Below are 24085 nucleotides of genomic sequence, written 5' to 3'. Positions count from 1 at the left end.
CTTTGGCACATGGCTGTCTGTGAGTCGGCAACCCAGTGCCTGTACAGAATGCCCCAGGCCTTGGCCATGCTGATTCATAGCCAAAACCCTCACCCCCAATGCCTCCACCATGGAAGTCACCCGTGCAGTGTTGGCCTGGGTGGCACTCATGGTCGGCACTACTTTCTGCTCCTGCACGTGGTTGGACTCCTCCAACAGCACCTGTAGGTACTGGATGCTCGCCAACAACTCCTCATGTAGTCCCTGGCTCTGTGACTGTGTCTCACGATTGATGGGACTGTCCATTCCAGAAGCCCGGGATCCGTCTGGACGGCAGCCAGTCCCTGGGGTCGGCCCGCCCTCCGACAGTCCGCCCCCTCGGGTGTTCGTACCTCCCCCTGCTGTACCAGATCAGCTGTGTAGTGCACACCAGATGGTGTCTCAGGAGCTCTTCACTAAAGTGCCCAGCGGAGGTGAGTGTCTCTGGGGGAGGGTGTTGGAGACAGCTGTGATGGGAAGTCAGTGTCATACCCGGACCCGGGCTCCAGGGTATCCTGGGTTTCGCGTAGAGTGCTGCCATCCTCGCCGCTGCTCAGGCCACGGGTGGCTCCGACTGTAGCACTGGCTGAGGGCAAGGGACACTGGAAGGACCTGCTTCATCACCAGAAGGTCCTGCAAGACACAAGACAAGATGCATGATTAGACCACAAGCAGGCGGGGGGGGGGGGGGTTTACAGGTGTATGGTGCAGGGGTTGGTGCTGGGGGTACGGTGCTGCTTACCCATCCTGGCCACCCTGAGGAGGTTGTGTAGTTTTTTTCGGCACTGCTGGCCGCCCCGGATGATGCTGCAAGTCGCATTGAGCATCTCTGTCATCTGTGCCCAGGCACAGCGAACATGCCTCTCCTCCACCGCGTCCAGAAGGGTCTCCAGCTTGCCGTTTGTGAAATGGGGTGCTGCTCTCCTCGCTGCCATCTTGTTGGCTGGGATGACGTATGTGGGGAGCGCTGTGTGCATTTCTGGCTGCAGCTTGTCAGACCCCTGAGTGTCAATCGCGAATCCAGCGAATCCGGCACTGTTTCTCATCAGAACCGATTGTGTTCCACGTGGTGCCGTTAGCTAGCCCCTCAACAAACACTGAATCGGTCCAGGTGTGACGGCAATTTTGCTGTCGTAAAAGTCCGTGAAGCCTGCCCCGGCGTCAACACTGTGAGCGCGATTCTCCGCACTCGCGGAAAATCGCGAAGTTGGCCGTGAAAACGGCCGACTTTTGCGACGGCCCGACACGGCCCATTTCCCGAGGTATTCACGTCCGGGAAATGGGCTAGGAACGGGACAGCGTCAATCACGTGCGCGATGACGCCGGAACACGGCGAAACTACGAACACGCCCACGTGATGCTGCCCAACGCCGTAAAAAGGCGCGGGCGAGCACAGAAACTAGGCCAGGATGTCGGAGCTCAGGACAGCAGCCCCGCGATTCGTGGAGGCTGACGTGGAGACGCTGCTCGAATCAATCGAACAGAGGAGGGGCATCATCTGCCTGCGTAGAGGGCATCGCCACCCTGCCAGCGCGATGCACCAGGCCTGGCGTGAGGTGGCTGCTGCCGTCAGTGCTGTGATGCAGACCCCTCGCTCTGCAGACCAATGTCGGAAGAAGATGCACGACCTCACCTGGGCTGCCAGGGTAAGTTGCAAGAGGGTGCCCCCTGGTCACAACCATCCCTCCCCCCTTTACTTAATCACCCACCTCCCCCCCCTGGCACGGGGGGTGGAGGGGGATTGGGGCAGAGTGAGTTGAGGGTGGTTCACAAAGTAGTCACAGACCCAGCGCTCTGGCACCCGTGGTGAGATGCAATATCTTATTACAACTTGACCCCCAAACTGTGCCAGTATCTGAACGGACTGCTGATACCCATCCTCTGTCCCTTCACACACCCTGCCCACTTGGACACCTCCCCCATCCTCTGTCCCTTCACACACCCTGCCCACTTGGACACCTCCCCCATCCTCTGTCCCTTCACACACTCAGCCCACTGGAACACCTCCCCCATCCTCTGTCCCTTCACACACCCTGCCCACTTGGACACCTCCCCCATCCTCTGTCCCTTCACACACCCTGCCCACTGGAACACCTCTCCCATCCTCTGTCCCTTCACACACCCTGCCCACTTGGACACCTCCCCCATCCTCTGTCCCTTCACACCCTGCCCACTGGAACACCTCCCCCATCCTCTGTCCCTTCACACACCCTGCCCACTTGGACACCTCCCCCATCCTCTGTCCCTTCACACACCCTGCCCACTGGAACACCTCCCCCATCCTCTGTCCCTTCACACACCCTGCCCACTTGGACACCTCCCCCATCCTCTGTCCCTTCACACATCCTGCCCACTTGGACACCTCCCCCATCCTCTGTCCCTTCACACACCCTGCCCACTGGAACACCTCCCCCATCCTCTGTCCCTTCACACACCCTGCCCACTTGGACACCTCCCCCATCCTCTGTCCCTTCACACACCCTGCCCACTGGAACATCTCCCCCATCCTCTGTCCCTTCACACACCCTGCCCACTTGGACACCTCCCCCATCCTCTGTCCCTTCACACACCCTGCCCACTGGAACACCTCCCCCATCCTCTGTCCCTTCACACACCCTGCCCACTTGGACACCTCCCCCATCCTCTGTCCCTTCACACACCCTGCCCACTTGGACACCTCCCCCATCCTCTGTCCCTTCACACCCTGCCCACTGGGACACCTCCCCCATCCTCTGTCCCTTCACACACCCTGCCCACTTGGACACCTCCCCATCCTCTGTCCCTTCACACACTCTGCCTACTTGGACACCTCCCCCATCCTCTGTCCCTTCACACACCCTGCCCACTTGGACACCTCCCCCATCCTCTGTCCCTTCACACACCCTGCCCACTGGAACACCTCCCCCATCCTCTGTCCCTTCACACACCCTGCCCACTGGAACACCTCCCCCATCCTCTGTCCCTTCACACACTCTGCCCACTTGGACACCTCCCCCATCCTCTGTCCCTTCCCACACCCTGCCCACTTGGACACCTCCCCCATCCTCTGTCCCTTCACACACTCTGCCCACTTGGACACCTTCCCCATCCTCTGTCCCTTCACACACCCTGCCCACTTGGACACCTCCCCCATCCTCTGTCCCTTCCCACACCCTGCCCACTTGGACACCTCCCCCATCCTCTATCCCTTCACACACCCTGCCCTCTGGGACACCTCCCCCATCCTCTGTCCCTTCACACCCTGCCCACTGGGACCGTCCAGCGCCCGGCCGAGCGAATCTAAATAACCCGTTTCATTCTCTTCCCTGGGATGTGATGCCGAACGACCAGGGCCGTCTGCCTTCAGGCGGACACAGGCATCTGCCCCCACCTCACCCAGGGCCGCACGACAGAGGGTGCCCGATCAACGGGGAGCCCCATCCTCCCCATCCGAATCTGTGGAGCTGGACGCCCAGAGGGCGGCGACAGAGCAAGAGAGAGAAATGGCCCGCGAATGCCCTGCGGCCTCTCAGCGGGCCGATGACATAGAGGAGGCGTCAACCCAAGACGACCTCGAGCTTGCGGCACAGCTATCTCCCACACCATCCACCATCCCAGAGACACTCACCCCGGTTGGCCTATTTAGTGATGAGGCTCCTGGGTCACAGTCTGGGTCGCACATCACAGCTGAGCAGGTACAGCAGGTGGAGGTCAGAGCAGCCGAGGGCCCGGACTGGCGGAGGCCAGGCCAGGCCCAGCATGCAGCTGGCTCCCAGACGTTTTCCGAGTTCCTGGACTTTCTCAACCCACCCGCACAGCCGATGCATCAAGAAACCCAGGGACACAATGACGGGATGAGAGCTGCCTTCCAGACTCTGCAGACGCTGTTAAAGGAGTCGAACCGCGTCCACGAGCAGGGAGTGGTGCCGCTCATGGCAGCAACCCAGGCCAAAACCGCACGGGTGGCATCCGCGGTGGAGGCAATGGGTCAGGTTATGCAAGGCGTTGGGCTTAATGGGCACGCGTCATCCTCGGCCCTGGACAGGGTTGCCCTCTCACAGGCAGCAATGCGCCAGAGCCAACACGACATTGCCGGCGTGCTGCGGGCCTTGGCCGAGTCTCAGCAGGTCATGGCCCAGTCGCAGCACGCCATGGCACAGTCACAGCAGTCGATGGCACAGTCCCAGAAGTCGATGGCACAGTCCCAGCAGTCAGTCGCGGAGAGCATCAACCGCCTGACACATGTGCTGGATGGTGTCGTGCACTCACAGGTTGAGATCGCACAGTCCCTGGCGGGAATGTCTAACTCCCTGGACTCTGTCTCTGCAAACCTTTGGATCCTGGTGGATACCGTTGCAGGCCTCCAGGACTGGCAGCGCCAGGTGTCGGTGGCGCGACGGGGCACCTCCCCGCTCGCACCTCTGTCCCAAAGTGAGGCCCGGGGGCCACCGGGCTCCCCGAGGGAGGAGAAAGTTTTGGGGCCCGTCCCATTAACTCCACCACGGGACGTCCCGGAATTCTCGGCCTCCCCCGTCCCATCCCTGGTGCATCGGGTGGGAAGCAGGCAGAGCAGGGTGGCACAACGTCACCCGAGCCGCCCGCAGAGCAGCCTGGCCCATCAAGGCCGGGTCGTCGCAGGAAACGCTTGCCGAAGGAGAAACAAGTCGAAGGGGGCGATTCGCAGCAGTCCTCCTCCACTCCTGCTGTATCATCTGGGGAATCACTTGGACGTAGTGGTAGGGCCCGTAAGGCAACAAAGATAGACATTGAGTAAGTTGGCACGGGTGAAGGGCACAGTTTAGTTGTAGGGGCTAGGGCACCTGTAAAATTTTGTTCGCATTAAACGCACTGTTCCACCTTACTTGTAATACCGTGTGATTGTTCCACAGCCACAGAAATCGTGATGGTGACCGAGTGTCGCTGGGGTTGACGAGCGGTGAAACTTTGGTGCCGGGTGTGCAGTCCCTTCCCCCCCCCCCCACCCCCTCCCACAGCTAGCCCACGGGGGCACGTGATGGAGTGTCCGTGACGATCTCAGCGGCCACCAAGGTGGATGGTTCAGCTATTGCCATGAGTCAGACTTTCTCTAACGATTCTGAGCTCACAGCTCTTCACAGAGCGGGCTGTCATCATTCCACATGGCACTGATCACACCCGCTGACACAGCCATCGATGTTGTGCCATACCGTCTGGACCCAGTGGTAAGGGTGATGTCGATGTGGAGCAATGTACACTGAGAGGGGGTGGTTGGGGGGGGGGTGTGTGTGCTGTGGTGGTGGCAGTTGTGTGTTGACCCTCTGCACGACTAGCGATGCAGGTGGTGGTTTGGTGTTCAGCGGGGACGTCGCATACGACACGTGAACCGTGCTGCCACCAGGGCGTCGCGTGCCCGCCGTCCTCGCCGGGTCCGTCGTGCCGCCTCCTGGACATCACCAGCACCTGGGTCGTGTCTGCGTGCTGCGCCCGCCACTCCGCCAGCCTCCTCCTCCTCGTCCTCCTCCCTCTCCTCCTCCTCCTCCTCCTCCTCTGTGCTGGCACCACTGCCACTGGCTTCTCCCTCCGCCTCCTGCAGCAGGTCATCTCCCCTCTGCATCACGATGTTGTGCAGCGCACAGCAGACCACAACAATGCGAGTGACCCTGTCCGGCTGGTACTGCAGGGCCCTTCCGGAGCGGTCCAGGCACCTGAATCTCATCTTCAGGAGGCCAAGGCAGCGCTCCACCACACCCCTGGTTGCTGCATGGGCCTCGTTGTATTGGGTTTCCGCATTGGTCTGAGGCCTCCGTATAGGCGTCATCAGCCAAGACCTCAGCGGATAACCCCTGTCACCTAGCAACCAGCCCCTCAGCCGGGGGGGCGTCCCTCAAACATCGCAGGGATGTACGACTGCGCCAGTATGTAGGAGTCATGCACACTCCCTGGGAACCTTGCACAGACGTTCATGAACCTCATGTGGGGGTCGCATACCACCTGGATATTCATGGAGTATGTCCCCCTCCTGTTTGTGAACACCTCCCTGTCCCCTGCAGGCGGGCGCATGGGGACGTGAACACAATCGATTGCCCCCTGCACCATCGGTATCCCGGCCACGCTGGCAAATCCACAAGCTCATGAGTCTTGAGTTGCACGGTCCTCGGGAAAGGTGATGTAGCGATCGGCGATGGCATAGAGGGCGTCGGTCACATCCCGGATACACCTGTGCACCGATGACTGGGAGATCCCGGAGAGGTCCCCGCTCGGAGACTGGAAGGAGCCGGTCGCATAGAAGTTAAGAGCGACCGTCACCTTGATGGCAACCGGGATCGCGTGTCCTCCCCCGTTCCACGTGGGGCGAGGTGCGCCACGAGGTGACAAATATGTTTCACCGTCCACCTACTCAGCCGGAGTCTCCTCCTGCAGGTGATGTCCGTCATTGTTAGGAAAGAGATCCGGGCACGGTACACCCTCGGCCTTGGTCGTCGCCTCTGGCGCCGTGGCTGCACCCTCACTCTCTCCTCCTACCCCTCCTCCTCCTCCCCATGCTGCTCGACGACTGGCAACTCCTCGGCCCTTCCCTCTGCTGCTGCAGCTGGCCCTGCATCCACTGCGGGTTGTGGCTGTGGATGCTGCTGCATCTCCAAATGCAGTGCAGCGGCCCCAACCACTGCGCAGAACATAGCCGTTCTGTTCACAGACATTGTGCTAACCTACAGAAGGGTGGTGGGGGGCAGAGAAACGGGACATGTTAGATGGAGGTTAGTCGACACCTCGGCAGCCGCCTGCCACGGGATATCTGTGTGTCCCGGTGGCCTGGTCGCACTGCTGACACGCGGGCAGCCTAACCCCTGGTCACTTTCTGCATCCAACGGGCAGTTAACTACGTCCTCTTCACCGCTGCGTCAGTGGCCTGTGGCCGTAAGCCACAGGGCAACCAACGGCCGTGTCCTCGTGACCGGCGCACCATGGCATGGTGGCAGACATTTTGTAACCGGGGTTGGACGGGTCACTCGCTCACTCTCTCCCTACCCCCCCACTCCCAGTCCCCCCACCCCCGTCTCCCCCACTCCCCCCTCAGTCTCCCCCACTCCCCCCTCAGTCTCCCCCACTCCCCCCTCAGTCTCCCCCACTCCCCCCTCAGTCTCCCCCACTTCCCCCTCAGTCTCCCCCACTCCCCCTCCGTCTCCCCCACTCCCCCCTCAGTCTCCCCCACTCCCCCCTCCGTCTCCCCCACTCCCCCCTCAGTCTCCCCCACTCTCCCCCTCAGTCTCCCCCACTCCCCCCTCAGTCTCCCCCACTCCCCCCTCAGTCTCCCCCACTCCCCCACTCTCCACTCCGTCTCCCCCACTCCCCCCTCAGTCTCCCCCACTCCCCCACCCGTCTCCCCCACTCCCCCACTCCCCCCTCCGTCTCCCCCACTCCCCCCTCCGTCTCCCCCACTCCCCCCTCAGTCTCCCCCACTCCCCCACTCCCCCTCCGTCTCCCCCATTCCCGCCTTCGTCTCCCCCACTCCCCCCTCCGTCTCCCCCACTCCCCCCTCCGTCTCCCCCACTCCCCCCTCCGTCTCCCCCACTCACCCCTCCGTCTCCCCCACTCACCCCTCCGTCTCCCCCACTCCCCCCCTCAGTCTCCCCCACTCCCCCCCTCCATCTCCCCCACTCCCCCCTCCGTCTCCCCACTCCCCCCTCCGTCTCCCCCACTGCCCCCTCCGTCTCCCCCACTCCCCCCTCCATCTCCCCCACTCCCCCCTCCGTCTCCCCCACTCCCCCCTCCGTCTCCCCCACTCCCCCCTCCGTCTCCCCCACTCCCCCCTCAGTCTCTCCCACTCCCCCCCGCTCTGGACCCCCCTCCCATTCTCAGGGATGCCTTCCCCGTTGTGGCCAGACTCCAGCAGTGCGCTGAGCGGTGCGCTCACCTACTCAAAGCTCTCGTCAGCCAGCACGACTAGTTGACGAACTTGAAAAGCAGGTGTGTTGGCCGTCGTGAAAACATTGCGTGATGACGTCGGGACTTCGGCCCATCCGGGCCGGAGAATAGCGGGGGGCCAATAAGTAGCGATTCTGGTCATGTTGGGGGAGCTTTCGAGGCCTTTGCCGGGAATGCCGACGTGTAGTTTGTCCGGGGTTCGGAGAATAGCGGGAGGGCGTCGGACCTGCGTCGCCGTGAAAATATGGGCGGCCCGCTATTCTCCGAACCGGCGTGAGAGCGAGAATCGTGCCCTTAGTCTCAAGAACGGAGAATCCCACTGACTGACTTTCAAGCACTTTGGGGCATTCTAGCACATTAAATGAATGAGTGACTGAACCTCTCTTTCTTTGTATTTGGGGAGGGAACAGCAGCGGGAGAATTAAATTTACTGAAGCAAAGAACCTACCTCCAGCTTGAGATACTTCCAAATTCAAACAGTTAGGATCAGTCAAACCAACCTTTCTTCCTCCCATTTATTGTGTCTCAAGGTCTAATCCTCACCGGCATTACCTACTCCTGATTTCAGACCCTCTCAGATCTTTGAGTGTTCAGGAATGCAGCCTGCACATCATCCCAACCTAGGTGAGTGTCTCTGGGACGATGGAGGGTATTGGAGACAGACGAGGTGGAAAGTTGGTGTACCGGACTGGTGTTCCACGGTGTTGCGGGCTGGCGTTTGGCGGCTCGGGTCACTGTCCAGTCCCGCCTCGTCACTCGAGGTATCCTGGGGTTGTGGCTGGGGCGGGGGCACCAGAAGGGCCCGCCTTACCGCCAGTTGATCATGTAAGACACAAGGCATGACACATAGTTGGATTGCAGGTGGGGGTGGTGCTGTGGAGGTGATGGGGTGCTAGGGTGGTGTGGAGGAGGGTGGTATGGAGGTGGTGGGGTGGGGTGGAGGAGAGGTGGTGTGGAGGTGGTGGGGTGGCATGGTGGGGGGTGGGGTGGAGATTGTGGGGTGCTGGGGTTGGGTGGAGGAGGGGTGGTGTGGAGATGGTGGGGTGTTGGGGTGGGGAGGAAGAGGGGTGGTGTGGAGGTGATGTGGTGTTTTGGTGAAGGGGTGGTGTGGAGGTTGTGGAGTGCTGGGGTGGGGGAGCGGTGGGTGGTGTGGGGGTGATGAGGGGGTGGTGCCCTGCGTGCCATAGGCACACTGCAACAGCGGAGGCTCCCCAATGCCGACCTCCACCTTGGCGACTGCCTGCTCTCTGCCCACCGACCAGATCCAACGCCCGCTGCTCCACGGCGGTGAGGGGCCGCAAGTCACTGGGCCCCTTGCAGTCCGCTCTCTCTCTCTGTGGTTGTGCGCCACCTTCTCATGCGGGAACACAGGGGTGGGCAGTTATTGGCCTGTGTGTGCATGGCACCCAGCCCTGGCGGGCGGTGTGTGTTGGCATGTTTTGCAGGGTGGGGTACGAGCAGGCTGCCAGCGGGTGGGGTTTGATCACCCTCTGGATGGGAGGGGGGGCATGAGTGTGTGGGACGGGTGTTGGTGCCAGTGGCATGATGCTGGCTACTCACCCTGGCCACCCTGAGGAGGTTGGATAGCTTTTTATGGCACTACTGGCTGTTCCTGGTGGTGGGGCCCATGGCACTCATGGCCTCTGCCTCCTGTGCCCAGGCCCAGTGTATGGCAGCGAGTGGCAGCCTCCTTCCCACCCGAGGAAACAGGGTGTTCTCCCTCCTCCTCCACGGCATTCAGTAGGGTCTCAAGATCGGCGTCGGTGAAACAGGATGCCACTCTTCGGGGTGCCATCTTCTTGGCTGGAATGAGTGTGTGTGGGGAGTGGAGTGCTTACATGCGGCTGCATCTTGTCAGGCTCTCGAGTGTCAATCCTGACTCCGACGAATCGGACATCATCATGCATTTGGAATAGCAATAGTTCGCCATGGCGCTAATGCTAGCCCATTAACAGGTCCTGAATTGCTCCCGGACCGGCGTTGCTTTCGGAATCTTTGAACTCCATTGATTCTGTCCCGGCCTCTGTAATTTGTCTCACAAATGGAGAATCCCACCCCTTTTCTATTATTTGGTGTATTCGTTTCCCATTTGAAGGAACTTAAGAACCTGGCTTCTACACCATTAAATAATTTTTGATCTATGGTGATTTTAGATTGTTTGTTAAAGTAGAAGTCTCAAAATGTGAACTCTTGTGTGATTCTTTCCATTTGTTGCTGAGAAATTCATATCTCTTTGTAAAGTTATTGGTCTCTAAGGGGATTGTAACAATATATTTTCGTCAAATCAACATTGCTCAGAAAATATCCCATGAGCATGAGAAGCACTTTAAAAGGTGAAGAGTCACTGGCAAAACCCAAAGAAAAGTCACAAAAGACCAGCAATGTTTTCCCCTTTGTCTTGAGGACATTGATGTCAGGTCAGTAAGGGAGACTGAGGTACCAGTGAGGATGAGGCACCGCACGTAGGGGGGGAAAGAGAGTCCTTTGCATCGTTCAATTTCCAGTCATTGCTCCAATGTGAGTTCTTCCACTGTTAATAATAAATAATAAATAAATAAATAAATATATAATCTTTATTGTCACAATCTATCTGTTTGAGTTTAGTGGGACTCAATTCATCTGGTGGATTCGATTACTTCCACCTCCTCACCTAACCCTTTGATACTTGTCCCTGTGGGTCTCACTTCCCACTGTTCTGAACAGCGACCCTACGTATGAAGATGGCATTGCAGATGGAACAGAAATTACAACTCACCTGAGTAAAACAAAGCCTCCCTTCAGTCTGGACTGCTGCTCACCGAGTGTGACCTACAAAACAAAATTGCAGACAACTGTGGCTCAGTGGGATCACTTCTTGCCTCAGAGCGGCAGGGTTGTGGGTTCAAAGCACATTCCAGAGACTCAAGCACAAAAGTCTAGTCTGGCACTCCAGTGCAGTACTGAGGAATGATTTAACTGTCGTAGGTGCCATCTTTTGCAATGTCATTCTTTGATATAGTACATTCAATGTTCGTGCCACCTATTACCACAACGTGCAACATGATGATCACATGGAATCCAAATTGTGACGGTCTGTATTTTTGGTCATGCTGAGTGGTAGCATGCTACATTCTAATAACTTTAAGCAGGACACCGAATCCATGGATGATACGAACATATGAAATGGACAGGGAGGAAAAGGCCAGCTGGTCCACACTCAGGATGACCAGGAAATCATGACCAGATACTCTCCAATGTCGTTTACTCCATTCCCCAAAGCACTCAACCCCACGTCCCACTCCTAGAACCATGTCATCACCTGAGAGAAGCAAAAAATACAGAGACAATAAAAGAGCAACAATGGAAAATATAATCGCGTCTCAGCCTTTTGGCTAAGATCAAGCCTCAGATTAAGCCCAAGTAGAGGCGCAATGCCTTTTCTTGTCAGCTTGGATCTTGCATGTCTCTCTTGTGGAGACCATGAATTGGGTTCAATTTGAATTTGAATTGGTTTTTGGAGCAAGCAATGAGATGGATTAAGGGTTTGTCCATCTGCGCATTGGCATTGCAACTTTAAGGGTGCGTTAAAAAATAAAATTAAGAGGGCGGCAAATGTCACAGTGGTTAGCACTGGGACTACGGCGCTGAGGACCCAGGTTCGAATCCCGGCTCCGTGTGGAGTTTGCACATTCCCCCCCGTGTCTGTGTGGGTTTCACCCCTACAACCCAAAGATGTGCAGGATAGGTGGAATGGCCATGCTAAATTGCCATTCCCTTAATTGGGAAAATAAAATTGGATACGCTGATTTTATTTTTAAAATCTTAAAAAATTAAAAACATTTAAAATTTTAAATTAAAAGAAATACTGGAAAACATACTCTGGACAATTCCTATTTGACATTCTTGAAACCAGTTCAGAGGATCACATGGGCCAAATATTATCTGGGAAACCACTTGGCTTCTACAACCTCCAGCCAAACACAAAGGATCTATCGAATGGCAGAATCGGATGCGACTGAACTGTGGTGGATTCCGGAATTTACCTCTGAGGATGGGGCAGTGGCTTTCTGTCCCCACGGATGCAGAGTATTATCCCTGAGTGTCGTGGACACTGGAAGAAGGGAGGAGGTGGACTGCGAGCGTTGGAGGGGGAACAGCAGCTTCTGCGGAGAGCTCATCTTCCTTCACAATCCTGTCAACAAAAGAAAATACTTTTTACCTCAGGAAACAGAAATGAAGAAAATTTGTGAGGGAAGACACAGAGCGGATCTTGGAAACTTTTACTTTTGAGCTGATTTTTATATTTGTGATTTTGTGATTTCTTAGAGAGTCTGCTGAGTCAATGTCAACACGGGATGTTCTCAGGTCAAGCTGAACAGAATGCAGAGAGCTGCAGAGTAAAGGTGTTTCTACTCTGGGCTCAATTGACAGAAGGTAGGACAATGGATAAAATTTACCTCTCAAAAATAGAAAGTCAAAGCAATGAATCTAATGAAATCTTGAGGTTCCCTGATCTGTAATGTCCAGTACAGGATTATGTAGTATATTTACTCACTGAAATATTGAAGAAGCCCAGATTCTGGTAAATTAAGGAGGGTGAGGGAATTGGTCTGCTCCAGAGTGACAGTGAGAAACTGGGTGTAATTCAGAGTCATCATAGAAGTATCATAGAATCCCTACAATGCAGAATGAGACCATTTGGCCCATCGTGTTTGCATCAACCCTCCAAAAGAGCACACTAATCTAGGCCCACTTCCCCACCCTATCCCCATAACCCGACCTAACCTTTGGACACGTAAACCTTTGGTCAGTCCACCTAACCTGCACATTTTTCGACCGTGGGAGGAAACTGGAGCACCCAGAGGAGACTCACGCAGACACGGCAAACTCCACACAGACAGTCACCCAAGGCCGGACTTGAACCCGTGTTCCTGGCACCTGGCGTCGATTCCGATTTTCCCCCGACGCCCGATTCTCCGTCCAATCGGGAAATGTTATCCAGCCATCGCGAGTTGGAGAATCCAGCATGTGATCTTTGATTTTATCGTCAATGCATCTATTTATAAACCCAAGTAACCCATATTATTTTATTTATCTACTTTATCAATTTGCCCGCCTGCTTTCTAAGATTTTGTCCCTATGGATATCTGCTCCTCTATACTTTTTAAAACAGTGTCATTACAGTACTGTCTTTCCATATTATTCTTTCTGAAATGCACAACTTCACACTTCTGCATTGAACTCCATCTGCCATGTTTCTGCTCATTTCACCCTCCTGTTCATTATTCTGCAGTCTCCAGCTACCCTATCACCGTCTCCTACTTTGCCTCATATCATCTGTGAACTTTATAATGCTCACACCTGAGCCCAGTTCATTTATTTTTTTTAATATAAATTTGGAGAACCCACTTTTTTTCCAATTAAGGGGCAATTTAGCGTGGCCAATCCACCTACCCTGCACATCTTTGGGTTGTGGGGGTGAAACCCACGCAAACACGGGGAGAATGTGCAAACTCCACACGGTCAGTGACCCGGGGCCAGTGCTAACCACTGCGCCACCGTGCTGCTCAGTCCAGTTCATTTATTTTTTTTAAAATAATTTTTATTCAAATTTTTGCACAATATCAACAACAAAAAGACAGATTTTATTTTACAAAGAACACAAAGAACATATGGGCATGATTTGCTGGGCTCCCAGAGCACCTAATACACCTGTCCTCACTCCCAAGAGGCAGTACCTTAAACTGTATGAGGCCAAGCCTCGCACAAGAAGAGGAGGAGTTCACCCTCCCCAGGGCGTCCGCCCACGTCCCCTCCTCAATCTCCTCACCCAGCTCCTCCTCCCATTTACCCTTCAACTCCTCAACCGAGGCCTCGTCCATCTCCTGCATCACTTGGTACGCCGCCGAGATCCTCCCCTCCCCAACCCACACCCCCGAGAGCCCCCTGTCCTGGTCCCCAGGCGGCGGCAGCAGAGGGAACCCCGTCACCTGCCGCCTGACAAACGCCCTCGCCTGCATGTACCGAAAGGCGTTCCCGGGGGGAGCCCGAACTTCCTCTCCAGCTCACCCAGGCTCGCAAATTTCCCGTCTATAAACAGGTCCCCCAACCTCCTGATACCTGCCCTGTGCCAACTCAGGAACCCGCCATCAATTCTCCCCGAAACAAACCGGTGGTTCCTCCGTATCGGGGATCCCATCGAGGGCCCCACCTCCCCCCTGTGCCGCCTCCATTGCCCCCAAATTTTGAGGGTAGCCACAACCACCGGGCTCGTGGTATACCTCGTTGGAGGGAACGGCAGCGTCGCCGTCACCAGCGCCTCCAGGCTCGTGCCCACACAGGACGCCATCTCCATCCTCTTCCATGCTGCCCCCTCCCCCTCCATCACCCACTTATGCATCATCGCTGCATTGGCAGCCCAATAGTACCCACAGAGGTTGGGCAGCGGCAGGCCCCCTATCCCTGCCCCGCTCCAAGAACACCCTCCTCACCCTCGGGGTCCCATGTGCCCACACAAACCCCGTCATGCTCCTGTTAACATGTCTGAAAAAGGCCTTCGGGATAAGGATGGGGAGGCACTGAAACAAGAACAGAAAACTCGGAAGCACCGTCATCTTGACTGACTGCACCCTGCCCGCCAGAGACAGCGGCAGCATGTTCCACCTCTTAAACTCCTCCTCCATTTGCTCCACCAGCCTTGTAAGGTTAAACTTATGCAGGGCCCCCCAGCTCCTGGCCACCTGCACCCCCAAGTACCTAAAGCTCCTCTCCGCCCTTTTCAATGGGATCCTACCAATCCCCCCCTCCTGGTCCCCCGGGTGTACCACAAACAGCTCGCTCTTCCCAAAGTTGAGCTTGTACCCTGAAAAGCCCCCAAATTCCTGGAGAATCCTCATCACCTCTGGCATTCCCCCCACCGGGTCTGTCACATACAACAATAGGTCATCCGCATAGAGCGACACTCGGTGCTCCTCCCCACCCCGCACCAGTCCCCTCCAGTTCCTCGACTCCCTCAGCGCCATAGCCAGGGGTTCAATTGCCAGCGCAAAAAACAAGGGACACCCCTGTCTCGTCCCTCGGTGTAACCGAAAATACTCCGACCTCCTCCTATTCGTGGCCACGCTCGCCAGCGGGTTCTCATATAACAGCCTCACCCAACTGACAAACCCCACCCCAAACCCGAACCTTTCCAGCACCTCCCACAAGTACCCCCACTCAACCCTATCAAAGGCCTTCTCCGCGTCCAGTGCCACCACTATCTCCGCCTCCCCTTCTACAGCCGGCATCATTATAACATTCAAGAGCACTATGTTAGTGTTCAGCTGCCTCCCCCTCACAAACCCTGTTTGATCCTCGTGGATAACCTGCGGCACACAGTCCTCTATCCTCGTGGCTAAGATCTTTGCCAACAGCTTGGCGTCCACATTCAAGAGTGAGATCGGCCTGTACGACCCACACTGCTGGGGATCCTTGTCCCGCTTAAGTATCAGGGAGATCAGCGCCCGAGACATCGTCGGGGGCAAAGCCCCCCCCCCCTCCCTTGCCTCGTTAAAGGTCCTAACCAACAGGGGGCCCAACAGGTCTGCATACATCTTATAAAATTCAACCGGCCCCGGCGCCTTCCCCGACTGCATGTTCCCTTTCCCTTTAACCAGCTCCTCCAGCTCAACTGGTGTCCCCAGCCCCTCCACCTGTCCCTCCTCCACCCTCGGGAATCTCAGCCGATCCAAAAAGCGCCCCATCCCCCCCTCCTCCACCTGGGGTTCGGACCAATACAGTTTCTCATAGAAGTCCCTGAAGACCCCATTGATGTCTACCCCCCTTCGCACCACATTTCCTCCCCGATCCTTAACTCCACCAATCTCCCTAGCCGCATCCCACTTCCAGGTCATTTATAAGAGTTGAACAAAGTAATGGATCCAAAACCTTGGAGGGAACCGATACAACTCTCCCAACCTGAAAATATTCATCCCCGTCACTCTCTGCTTCCTGCCACTGAGCCAGTTCTATATTCATGATGACACTTCCCTCTTAATTCCAAGGGTTCCACCTTCTTATCGAGCCTCCTGTTTGGCACTGCGTTGAATACTTACCAAAGGTCCAAATGAAAAATATCTACTCGTTTCATCTCTCCTTTGAAGAGACCTTATTGTTCACACTGCATTTTTCTTGCCAACCTTTGACTCAGATTTATTTGGCTCAGATCCGTATTTACCCCACTGAAGTTAGCTTTCCCTCAGTTAACTATTTGTCTTTTTCCATAGTCAGCTGTATACATATGACACAATGGCCACTGCCCCTAAATGCAGTCACTCACCGACTGAGACTTGATCTGCTTGCCTAATCTCTCCCCCAAGAACTCGGTCTAGCGGTGCCCCGTCCTCTTTGGGCTGGTAACATATTCACGATGAAAAATGTCCTGACATCCTCAAGGAACTCTGCTCCTCTCTGCCCTTTGCACTATTGCTATCCCAGTCTATGTTTGGATAATTAAAGTCCCCCATTATAAATACTGGATAATTGTTGAACCTTTCTGTAATTGCTTTGCAAATTTGTTCCTCTACAACTTTCCCACTAGTTGGTGGCCGATAGACTGCACTAGCCATGTAATTGCACCTTTTTTGTCCCCCCCCCCCCCCCCCCCCCCCCCCCCGTACTAGTCAAATAGATTTTGTCCTTGATCGCTGATGCACTATCAATTACGATGAGACGAGAGTAGAGAGTAATTGAGGCTTTATTACACAGAGATGTGTGGCCTCCAACAGCAGCTGACGAAATGGCTGCTGTTCGGAGAGCACACATATTTATACTCCGCCTACTAGGCGGAGCCAGCATGCAGGGATCTACCCTGTACCTGTAGTACAGGGGCCTTACTGTAATATCAGTATATACAATGTAATACAAGTGGTGGCTACCACAATCCTCCTTTCTCCAACACTGTAATGCTCTTCTTTATCAATACCACCACTCCTTCTGCTTTTCTGCCTTTCCTATCTTTCTTGCACACCTTGTATCCAGGTTGTTATGATCCCAGTTGATGTTAATATTGGATAAGTCAGATCCCAGAATGAAAACCTGGCTTCGTAGATCTTTGTTTTTCTTTAGAAACCTTGGAGGTCAATTACTTAACACATTCACAAGACTCTACCAATGTACTGTTAACAAAAAGAATAAAATGTTTATTAAACAAGAAAAAAATTAATTATATTGGATGAGACAAAGAGGTTTGAACAATTTTAATACAGATACCAGAAAATGATTTAAACTCACTCTACTCCTTTTATCCTAACAACCCTTATAGATACAAAACTCCAGTGAAGATTTACCACTGTCTTCACACCAAGGTTTCTTGCTTGGGGTCGCTTAATTTCAAACAGATTTCTTCCAGTGGACTTCTGAGCATTGACTAGATGCTGGTATATTTCCTGATACATCACAAAACTACAATCCAAACCCAACATTACTCAGCTTAGAGCGAACACATGCGTTCCCTAAATTATTTTTTTTTAATTTGGAGTACCCAATTTATTTTACCAATTAAGGGGTAATTTAGCATGGTCAATCCACCTAGCTTGCACATCTTTGGGTTGTGGGGGAGAAACCCACGCAAACACGGGAGAATGTGCAAACTCCACACGGACAGTGACCCAGAGCGGAGATCGAACCTGGGACCCCAGCGCCGTAAGACAGCAGTGCTAACCATTGCATCGCCGTGCTGCCCTAAATTCAGTTCCTCAGTAGGCTCGCAGGAGTTCTTATTATAAAATTTAGGCCTTCTGCCTGCACCATCTGACATACACACACTAACAGACAGCCCTCCTGTGTTTCCCTGTCTTTCTGTGTGTCTTTGGACCCCTGTCGCTAGGCGGCAGCATAGTTTTCCCTACTTTATGTTGTTTTTTACACTTCAATAAACTACCCTTAGTAACCTATCTCTTCATTTCAAGGCTGTAAGACCTCATGAAAAGTGCAAGACCCCTAAATGAAACTAAAACTGGGTTTCACCTTTATTAATACCCAAATGCCAAATACAAATTAAACTTTCCCAACAAAGTATATTTCATAGAATCATAGAATCCATACAGTGCAGAAGGAGGCCATTCAGCCCATCAAGTCTGCATTGACCCTCCAAAAGAGTAGGTCACACAGGCCCACTCCCACCGCCCTATCTCCATATCCCCACCTGCACATCTTAGGACACTAAGGGGAAATTTAGCATGGTCAATCCACCTAACCTGCACATCTATGGACTGTGGGTGGAAACGGGAGCACCAGGAGGAAACTCACGTGGACACAGGGGGAACATGCAAGCTCCACGTAGACAGTCACCAAAGATCAGAATTTAACCCGGGTCCCAGGTGCTCTGAGGCAGTGGTGCTTACCACTGTGCCACCATGCCACCCAGTCCTGCCCTTCTTTGAGCCAAGCCTTTGTTATAGTCACAATATCATATTCCTACATGATAATCTGCCCCTGTAATTCACTAATCTTATTTACCACACTCTGTGCATTCATATACATGCACAGTAACCCTTATTTACACTCTACAGCTGTTTCCTTTTCTCTGACCCCACCTTAATAAACTAAAAGGTGGGGTCAGAGAAAAGGAAACAGCTGTAGATTCATAGAATTCTTACAGTGCAGAAGGAGACCATTCAGCCCATCACATCTGCACTGACCCTCTGAAAGAGCACCCTACCTAGCCCCAACTCTATCCCCATAATCCCATCTAACCTCTTGGACACTGAGGTGCAATTTAACATGGCCAATCCACCTAACCTGCACATCTTTGGACTGTGGGAGGAAACTGGAGCACCTGGAGGAAACCCACGCAGATACGGCGAGAAAGTGCAAATTCCACACAGTCACCCAAGGTTGGAATTGAACCCGGGTCCTTGGCGTTGTGAGGAAGCAGTGCTAACCACAGAACTCAATAGATTTTGGGACACTAATGACATCACGGGGTATGAGGGTAGCGCAGGAAAGTGGCACTAAGGTAGATAATCAGCCATGATCTAGTTGAATGGAGGAGCAGACTCGAGGGGCTGAATGGCCTACTCCTGTTCCTATCTTCCTATGTTCTCATGTCCACCTATACTTGGTCTCTTCCTAAATCACTGAAATTAGTTACTCCCTAGTTAAGCATTTTTAACTGTAATGTTTTCAGGTCTCTTTCCAGAATAAATTACGGTGTTTCCACCATTAGCATGATAATCTCCTACTGTAACACTTGCCCCATTTCTTTTCCTAGAACCAGGTAAAACATTGCTTCCTTCCTTTTTGGACTGGAGACATTGAAAAATTGTCCTGTGCACGTTTCAGAGATTTCTCTCCTTCCCTACCTTTAGCACAATGTTTTCTTTCCCAGTCTATATTAAGGTCATTAAAGTCTCCTAACATTACAACTCTATTTTTGTCATTGAAATTTGCCAACATATTTGCTCATCTATCTCCACACATTGCTTCGAGCTGTATAAACTAGACTCCCAGCAATGTAACAGCTCTCCTTCCATTTCTCAACTCAGATCAAATAGATTCCGTCCTCATAAATTTGAACGATAAAGTCATCCTGAATTAATATTGCCATGCCCCCACTGCTTTGTCCATCTTGATCACCCCTGAATACTTGGTGACCAAGGACATGAAAGAACTATTCCTGGCCCTGCTTGAATCATGTCTCAATTAACGTAAAGATTCACGGTGCCGAGGATGCGGGTTCAATCCCGGCTCTGGGTCACTGCCCGTGTGGAGTTTGCACATTGTCCCCGTGTCTGCGTGGGTCTCACCCCTACAACCCAAAGATATGCAGGGTAGGTGGATTGGCCACGCTAAATTGCCCCTTAATTGGGAACAATTTTAAAAGATTGACGTAATGATGTTGTAATCCCTTCTGCGGACAGTCCTTTGATAGTTACAATTGGGGCATTAACGTACTGTAGGTACAGCTATTATCTTCGCCATCACTTTTGTGATCTCTCTCAATATACTTCCTGCAGATTTCAGGGCTATTTCTAATTTTACAGCTATGTATATTTCTCATTGCTTCTCCTTTCTGTTATTTTCTGGTAATTGTCCTGCTGCCAAATGAGTTTAAACCCTCTCTGCCCTCTATGTGGGCAGGGCCGGCTCAAGGTACCGGCAACTCGGGCAGTTGCCCGGGGCGCCATGTGCTAGGGGGCGCCATCCGAGACCCGGCGTCCCCCCCGACCCGACCCCACCCCCCTCCCAAAGGGTGCCGAAGTTCAGCTTGCCTGGGGCACCAGCAACCCTAGGGCCGGCGCTGTATGTGGGCACGGTAGCACAGTGGTTAGCACTGTTGCTTCACAGTGCCAGTGACCCAGGTTCGATTCCCGGCTTGTTTCACTGTCTGTGCGGAGCCTGCACGCTCTCCCGTGTCTGCGCGGGTTTCCTCTGGATGCTCCGATTTCCTCCCATATAAGTTACATAGATTACATAGAATTTACAATGCAGAAGGAGGCCATTCGGCCCATCGAGTCTGCACCGGCTCTTGGAAAGAGCACCCCACCCCCTATCCAAGGTCAACACCTCCACCCTATCCCCATTACCCAGTAACCCCACCCAACACCAAGGGCAATTTTGGATACTAAGGGCAATTTATCATGGCCAATCCACCTAACCCGCACATCTTTGGACTGTAGGAGGAAACCAGAGCACCCGGAGGAAACCCACGCACACACGGGGAGGATGTGCAGACTCCGCACAGACAGTGACCCAAGCCGGAATCGAACCTGGGACCCTGGAGCTGTGAAGCAATTGTGCTATCCACAAGGCTACCGTGCTGCCCTAGTTCCGAAAGACGTGCTTGTTAGGTAATTTGGACATTCTGAATTCTCCCTCTATGTACCCGAACAGGCGCTGGAGTGTGGCGACTAGGGGCTTTTCACAGTAACTTTATTGCAGTGTATTTTTTTAAATTTAGAGCACCCAATTCATTTTTTCCAATTAAGGGGCAATTTAGCGTGGCCAATCCACCTACCCTGCGCATCTTTGGGTTGTGGAGGCGAAACCCACGCAAACACCGGAAGAATGTGCAAACTTCACACGGACAGTGACCCAAAGCCGGGATCGAACCTGGGACCTCGGCGCTGTGAGGCTGCAGTGCTAACCACTACGCCACCGTGCTGCCCCACTTCATTGCAGTGTTAATGTAAGCCTACTTGTGACACTAATAAAGATTATTATTATTAACAGCACTAATCAACCTCTTAGCAGGAACATTGTTCCTTGCTTTCTTCAGGTCCAAACCATTCATCTTCTCCAGCTGCCCCCTACCCATTGCCCCAAGAATCTGAATGTCTCTTTCCTGCACCAGATTTGTATACATTTACAAGCCCTACCTTCCTATTGTCAAGGATAGAAATACCTTTAAGAGTAAGTAAAGTTTTTAAAAATGTATTTACTGAATGTCGGCTTCGCTGGTTTGGCGAGCATTTATTACCCATCACTAGTTGCCCTTCAGAAGGTGGTGATGAGCTGCCTTCATGAACCACTGCAGTTCCTGAGGTGAAGGTACACCCACAGTGCTATTAGGGAGGGAGTTCCAGGATTCTACTCCCCCCCCCCACGCCCCGCTGACGATTAGTTCCCCGCAAAGAAGTCGATGAATGGTTGCCACCTCCGGGCGAACCCCGATAGTGATCCTCGTAAGGCGAACTTGATTTTTTCCAAGCCGAGAAAGCTTGCCATGTCCAACAGCCATACTTCGGTCCTTGGGGGCTTTGAGTCCCTCCAGGCCAACAGTATTCGTCGCCGGGCTATCAGGGAAGTAAAGGCCACAACGTCAGCCTCTATACCCCCCCTGTACTCCCGGGTCTTCCGACACCCCAAAAATCGTCACCTCTGGACTCATCGCCACCCTTGTTTTCAGTACCCAGGATATGACGTCCGCAAATCCCTGCCAGTATCCCCTAAGTTTTGGACACGCCCAGAACATGTGGACATGGTTCGCTGGTCCTCCCCCACATCTAGCACACTTGTCCTCCAGCCCAAAGAATTTACTCTTCCGGGCCACCGTCATGTGAGCCCTGTGAAACACCTTGAACTGAATCAGGCCGCGCCTGGCACATGTTGCGGTTGTATTTACCCTCCTCAGAGCGTCTGCCCATACGCCTCCCTCCAACTCCCCTCCAAGCTCCTTCTCCCACTTAAGTTTCAGTCCCTCGGTCAGTTTCAGTCCCTCGGTCCTTGTGTCCTCCGCTCCCATAAGCTCCTTATAAATATCTGAGACTCTCCCCTCTCCTACCTCACCCCTGGAAATTACCCTGTCCTGGACCCCCCCCCCTGGTGGAAGGCATGGAAAGGACGGGACCTGTCTATGTACGAAATCCCGCACCTGCAAGTACCGAAAGTCATTCCCCCTCGCCAGCCCGAACTTCTCCTCCAGCGCCCTCATATTCGCGAAGCTCCCTTCCAGGAACAAGTCACCCATCCTTCCCACCCCCGCCCTCCGCCACACTCGAAACCCGCCATCCATCTTCCCCGGGACAAATCAGTGGTTGTCACATATTGGGGATCAGACCGACGCTCCTACCTCCCCCGTATGCTTCCTCCATTGGCCCCAAATCTGCAAAGCCACCACCACTATAGGGCTGGTGGAGTACCTGGCCGGCGGCAGCGGCAGGGGAGCCGTGACCAGGGCTGCCAAGCTGGTGCCCCTGCACGAAGCAGCCTCCACCCGCTCCCAAACCGACCCCGTACCCACCATCCATTTCCTTATCATGGCTATGTTAGCCACCCAGTAGTAGTTGCTGAGGTTCGGCAACGCCAGCCCCCCCTCGCTACGGTTCCGTTCCAGCATCCCCCTCTTTACCCGCGGGAACTTTCCCGCCCAAACAAATCCCAGGATGATTTTATTAATTCTTTTAAAGGACCGTGGAATGAAAATAGGGAGACACTGAAAAATAAACAGGAATCTCGGGAGGATCGTCATCTTCACCGTCTGTACTCTCCCCGCTAGTGACAGCAGGAGTGCGTCCCACCTCCGAAACTCGCTCCTCATTTGCTCCACCAGCCTGGACAAGTTCAACTTATGCATCTTACCCCAGTCACGTGCCACTTGTATCCCTAGATACTTAAAACTTTCCCCAACCAGCCTAAATGGTAGCTCCCTCAGCCTATTCTCCTGACCCCTCGCCTGCACCACAAACATCTCGCTTTTTGCCATGTTCAACTTGCAGCCCGAAAACCTGCCAAACTCCCCTAGGATTTCCATAATCCCGTCCATCCCTGCCACTGGATCTGACACATACAAAAGCAGGTCATCTGCGTAGAGCGAGACCTTGTGTTCTATCCCCCCTCTGATCATTCCCTTCCATCCCCTTGCCGCTCTCAGAGCAATTGCCAGCGGTTCTATGGCCAACGCAAACAGCAGTGGAGAGAGGGGGCATCCCTGTCTTGTCCCGCGGTGTAGTCTAAAATACTCAGATGTCGTCCTGTTCGTCCTTACACTAGGCTCCAGGGCCTGATATAGCAGTTTAACCCAGTCCACAAAGCCTTCTCCAAACCCAAACCGTCCCAACACCTCCCATAAATAGTCCCATTCCACCCGGTCAAAAGCCTTTTCGGCATCCATTGTCACCACTACCTCCACCTCTCTGCCCTCCGGGGGCATCATAATCACATTGAGTAGCCTTCTTAGATTGGCTACTAGCTGCCTGCCCTTAACAAACCCCGTTTGGTCCTCCACAATCATGTCCGGTACGCAGTCTTCGATTCTGGACGGCAGGATCTTGGCCAGCAGTTTAGCGTCTACATTAATCAGGGAGATTGGCCTATAGGACCCACAGACCTCCGGATCCTTATCCCGTTTTAATATCAGCGAGATGGTGGCTTGCGACATCGTCGGGCGTAGCACCCCATTGTCCCTCGCCTCGTTAAACACCCTAACCAGCATCGGCCCCAGTATACCCGCAAACTGGTTGTAGAACTCCACTGGATACCCATTCGGGCCCGGGGCTTTACCCAACTGCATGGCCTTCAGGCCCCCCATTACTTCTTCAGCTCTAATCGGGGCCCCCAGCCCCTCTGCCCACCTTTGGTAAGGTCAGCCCATCTAAGAAGCGCCTCATCCCCTCCGGCCCTGTGGGGGGTTCCGAGGTATACAGCTTACTGTAAAAGTCCCTGAATACCCTGTTCAGTCCTGCCAGGTCTCCCACCCGGTTCCCTGCCCCATCCACTACCGTCCCTA

At 53.9% G+C, this 24085-nt stretch overlaps 1 protein-coding gene across 1 annotated transcript in view; it reads right to left on the bottom strand.

Annotated features, from left to right (window-relative positions):
* The window catches only part of LOC119979114 (inositol 1,4,5-triphosphate receptor associated 2-like), a 148939-nt gene that overhangs the window by 113903 nt on the left and 10951 nt on the right, over positions 1–24085 (bottom strand). Inside the window, exons 2-3 of the mRNA XM_038821119.1 lie at positions 11922–12070; positions 10655–10707 (exon numbers count right to left, since the gene is read on the bottom strand). Of these exons, the coding sequence (XP_038677047.1) occupies positions 10655–10707; positions 11922–12056 (188 nt within the window). The 5' untranslated portion in view covers positions 12057–12070. The remainder of the gene's footprint in view (positions 1–10654; positions 10708–11921; positions 12071–24085) is intronic.

The sequence above is a fragment of the Scyliorhinus canicula genome, chromosome 15 (genome assembly GCF_902713615.1).
Source record: "Scyliorhinus canicula chromosome 15, sScyCan1.1, whole genome shotgun sequence".
Lineage (NCBI taxonomy): Eukaryota > Metazoa > Chordata > Chondrichthyes > Carcharhiniformes > Scyliorhinidae > Scyliorhinus > Scyliorhinus canicula.
This window is presented reverse-complemented; position numbering and strand designations above follow the sequence as displayed.